Consider the following 4,465-nt stretch of genomic DNA (forward strand, 5'->3'; position numbering starts at 1 on the left):
GATTTAAATAAAATATAATAAAAATTAAAATTAAATTTATTCAAATCTCTTTTATTTTTAAATACTAATAACTTTTGTTTTTGATTTTGTTTTCATGTAAAGAAAGTTGCACACGCGTCATCACCGATGCCAAAAGTATAGAAGAATAGTGTTGGACTGAAATAGCCCATGTTTTGGTCGGTTCAAATTCGAATTTGGAAGGTAGGGATGCCATTTGTGAAAAACTATGAGGGTATTTTGGGAATACAAAAAGGATCGTCGTCTACAGATGCCCATCTGGCATTGGCTCCAGAATAGGAAGGGCATGCACGCGCATGGGTTCCCTTTAAAAGTCTCCCTTCGCCTCTGTTTACATTCTCTTCATCTTCAAGCGTGGGATTTTGCTCTCATTACCTCTTTCTTTCTAAATCATTCATTCTCAGAGTCTTCTTCTACACTTGTTTGTGATTCTCTGCTCTTCATTTTGTTTAGTTTTCTTCTTTACCCTTCTTTCGATCTCTTCTCTTTTCAGTTTTAAGTCACGAAGTACAATTCTACTTACAGGGGAGATGCTCAGGTGGGAGAAATCAAGAAAAGAAGAGGGATATGGGCATGAGCGTAAGAACCCATCTTTCTCCTCGAGTCTTCTCGATGAAATTTATCGTTCAATAGATGCCGGAGAGGCCGAGCGAGGAGAATTGGGTTTGTACGGGAAAAGAATGCAGAGGAGCAATGGCGGTACTGTTACTGGTAAAGAAAACAGAGCAATGGAAGATGACGAAATGAAGAGTCTTCAGCGAGCTTGCATGATCCAGAAATGGATGGAGAAGAAGGTTACCGACAAGGTCGTCGTCGTCGAGCACCGGAGGAAATTGGTACCGGAGTTTAATCATAGAATTAAAGCAGCACATTACGATCACGATGCTCTGTTCTTCAGTTCGTCCTGTAGTTCCTCGGATTCTAGCTTCGGAGGATTTTCATCCTCCGAAACTGAATCAGCTTATGGAGCAAAATCACAGAGGCCTAAATCAGTTCCGACAAGAGAACTGAGAAAATCAGAGAAAATAGAAAGAATAGGGAGAACAGGGAGGCCTCCAATTTCTCACGAACGGAGGGAATTGCGCATAATCGATGACTACCGTCACAACTCTGTTTTTACAGAGCAAGAGCCAAAGACCGACGAATCCTTCATCAAGTCCAAATCTCGAGCTCTGAAGATTTACAACAATTTGAAGAAGGTGAAGCAGCCGATTTCCCCCGGAGGTCGCCTCGCCACATTCATAAATTCCCTTTTCACGGCGGGGAGCGCGAAGAAGTCCAAGAGCTCATCCCCGCCGGAAAATTTTGCCGACGACGAGAGAAAATTCGCAGCGCCGGGGTCGAATTGCTCGTCGGCGTCCTCGTTCTCGAGATCGTGTCTGAGCAAAAGCTCGGGAAAATCCTGCAATGGGGTAAAACGGTCGGTGACATTTTACCCAGTTAGCGTGATCGTCGGCGAGGACTCGCGGCCGTGCGGGCATAAATGCTTGCACGAGGGAGAAGATGCAATGGAGGTACTAAAGACGGAGGCGGCAAAGGTGAGGAGATCGCCGTCGAGGGAAATTTTGAAAGTTAATTATCATCAAGTTCAGAACAATGATCACTTGATGATGGGGGGTGATGATGAGGAAGATGACGCAGCGAGCTATTCGAGTTCTGATCTGTTTGAGCTCGATCATCTTGCGTTGGTTGGAAGCAATCACAGGTACAGGGAAGAGCTTCCGGTGTATGAAACTACTCATTTCGATACCAATCGCGCCATTGCCCATGGCTTGATTGTTTGATATATTACTTCTGTAGTGTATAAGACTGATGAATTTATATATATGATCGTTTAATATACATGATTTGGTGAGCTAATTGTTCGAACTTTGATACCCATTTGTGCTTTTTTTAAAATTAGAAGAATTGCATGGTAGGCAAATCGAATTAACCAGGCAAAATGAGATGGAAAAAAGGAAAAAGAAGAGGAGCAAACAGAGGGTGTGAATGTGAGTGAAGGAAAAGAGAAAGGCAGATCTTCAATTCGCCCATGGGAACAGAGAAAGCGAAGGAAGAGCTTTTGCTTTCTTTTCTTTTCTTTTTTTGTTTAAGTTCTGAATTTTATTCATTTATTTATTTATTTTGGAGATCCTTTTTTTTTTGCCTTTGCCTGAGGGATTGGATGAGACTCCTTGCTTGTGCATTGCGTTACCATCCCTCCCATCCATCACCATCCCCACGCCCCAAGGAAAAAAAAAAAAACGCTTAGAAAGATCTCTCTCTCTCTCTCTCTCTCTCTCTCTCTCTCACACACACACACACACACAATTATTGCTGTTATTTCCCAACTGTGGATGCTTTAACATCAACAAGCTAGCAGACTAGAAAAGGGAAAAAAGAAAAAAAAGAAAAAAAGAAAAAACATGAGGGGTTGTTTTGATTTTTTCGTTGTTTTGATTTTTTGGCATTTATTTTGCCATTAGTTTGTCAATATGTCTCATTTATTTTGAAACTTTTTTATTATTTTTTGTGGTACTGGCTAAGTGTCGATGTGACCCATGCATTAATAAGAAAGAGAAAAGTTTTATGAGATCTCTAGTGTGTACAAAAACTATCATGAAATTTTTAAAAACTCGTGAAAAATAAAATAAAAAAAAACATACAATCAAAAGAAAAAGTAATTAAATATACAAAACAGTATTTATGTGGTTTGATAATTTTTACTTACGTTCACAAAGTTGTAGGGATTTCACTATTATCAAGAAAAAAATATAGAGTGCGACAATACAAGTTTTCCTCTCTCTCAAAAATTGCGATAAAAAAAACCATAATCACCAAGAACAATGATTTCTAAATATATCTTACCCACAAGATTCACAATGGACTACAAAACAGGCCCAAAAAATTTTCCCTGGGGCCGTTGCCTCTGGACCCCCATGAGGCTCGTCCATGAGAGTTACAAGCCTCCACTCCATGGACTAAACCTTAGTAAAAATCTCCCATTAAAAAACTACGCAACATTATTTCAAGTCGGGCCACCATTTGAATCAAATACAACTAGCTCCACAAAGCCCAACATAGTGACTTTTGGAGATTCATTCCATGCTCAAGTTTGAAGAGCGAGGGTGTAGAGGATGGAAAAAAGGAGGAGGATTAGTGTCACAACCTGCTCATTTTCACATATATATATTTTTTTATTAATAAAAATCAACATCATAAAATCAATACTACACATCTCATATTCTAACTCAGCAGGTCACAATGCACCTGGACCCGTGGGTATTAGGGGTACATCAGAACATACAGTAGAAGCCTACGTAGCAAAAAATGTTCAATCATATTCATACCATCATATCATACATCACAATGTACCAAAGTTACTATAATCACTGTACTTCCATATATACACCCCAAAAATGAAATCTATGGACAATTCCCCCCAAACCATGTTATCCCTATCAAAAACTTACCCTTCAAAAAGGGCAGATAAGCCACACTATGTCAGCGGGGCTTTTTCCGCTCTCCTATCTGGGACTCTTGAAAAATTTGTAAAATTTAGGGGTGAGACACCTCTCAGTAAGGGAAATAAACTAAAACCAGTGTGTGACAACATGAGTATTCTGTGTTCTACATATATCATACATAACATAATAATGTTTATCAAATCTAAGAAAACATATGTATATCAAAACATGGCAGAACATACTGCATTTTCATAAACATTTCTCATCTCATATAATAATAATAATAATAACATAAAAAATCATCTTGATAGGTTAGCTGGCTGTTGGCATGTATTACCCCTACATGACTGGATTGTGTGCCCCGAAAGCGAGACCTGACAATGGTTGGTCGACCACTGCCAAGTCAATAGGCTAGTCTGTAGGTTTGATGGGTCTACCCAGACTGGTCCGTACACCAGGGGCTATAACAGCACACTTCTTGAAAATAACCACATCGATCATCCAATCTCACACCACTATGTACAGTGGCGTTAACACAGATATCATGATCACGAAGACCATGGACACATAGCAACGGTACCGTGCAAGTGCTAGCCTAAATCAAGCCAACCAGGTTCTAATATCATATAACATATACTAAAACTGTGATACATAGATATCTCATATTATTTATTTTCACATCAATCATACCATTTCACATATATACATGTATCATGAAAATCATTGGCCCGTACGCCGATATTACACATTTTATCATAACACGACCCGTGTGCTGGCAAATCACATAACACAATCCATACGCTGGAAAATCACATAACTCGGCCCGTACGCCGGAAAATCACATAGCACAGCCCGTGCGCTGGCAAATCTCATCCACATAGCACGGCCTGTACCCCGGCAACATATCCACATAGCACAGCCCGTATGCCGATAAATCACATATATATAAAAATATCTCGGCCCATATACTGGTTTTCCATCATAAAAACCCATATCATAAT

General features: G+C 39.7%; 1 protein-coding gene across 1 annotated transcript; it reads left to right on the forward strand.

Moving 5' to 3' along the window:
- Positions 1-379: 379 nt before the first annotated feature.
- Positions 380-1,878, forward strand: LOC131152160 (protein BIG GRAIN 1-like A). Its single transcript, XM_058103859.1, has 2 exons — positions 380-439; positions 544-1,878. The coding sequence occupies exon 2, from the start codon at positions 549-551 to the stop codon at positions 1,800-1,802; it is 1,254 nt and encodes a 417-aa protein (XP_057959842.1). The 5' UTR covers positions 380-439; positions 544-548; the 3' UTR covers positions 1,803-1,878.
- Positions 1,879-4,465: the final 2,587 nt, after the last annotated feature.

The sequence above is a fragment of the Malania oleifera genome, chromosome 3 (genome assembly GCF_029873635.1).
Source record: "Malania oleifera isolate guangnan ecotype guangnan chromosome 3, ASM2987363v1, whole genome shotgun sequence".
Taxonomy (NCBI): Eukaryota; Viridiplantae; Streptophyta; class Magnoliopsida; order Santalales; family Ximeniaceae; genus Malania; species Malania oleifera.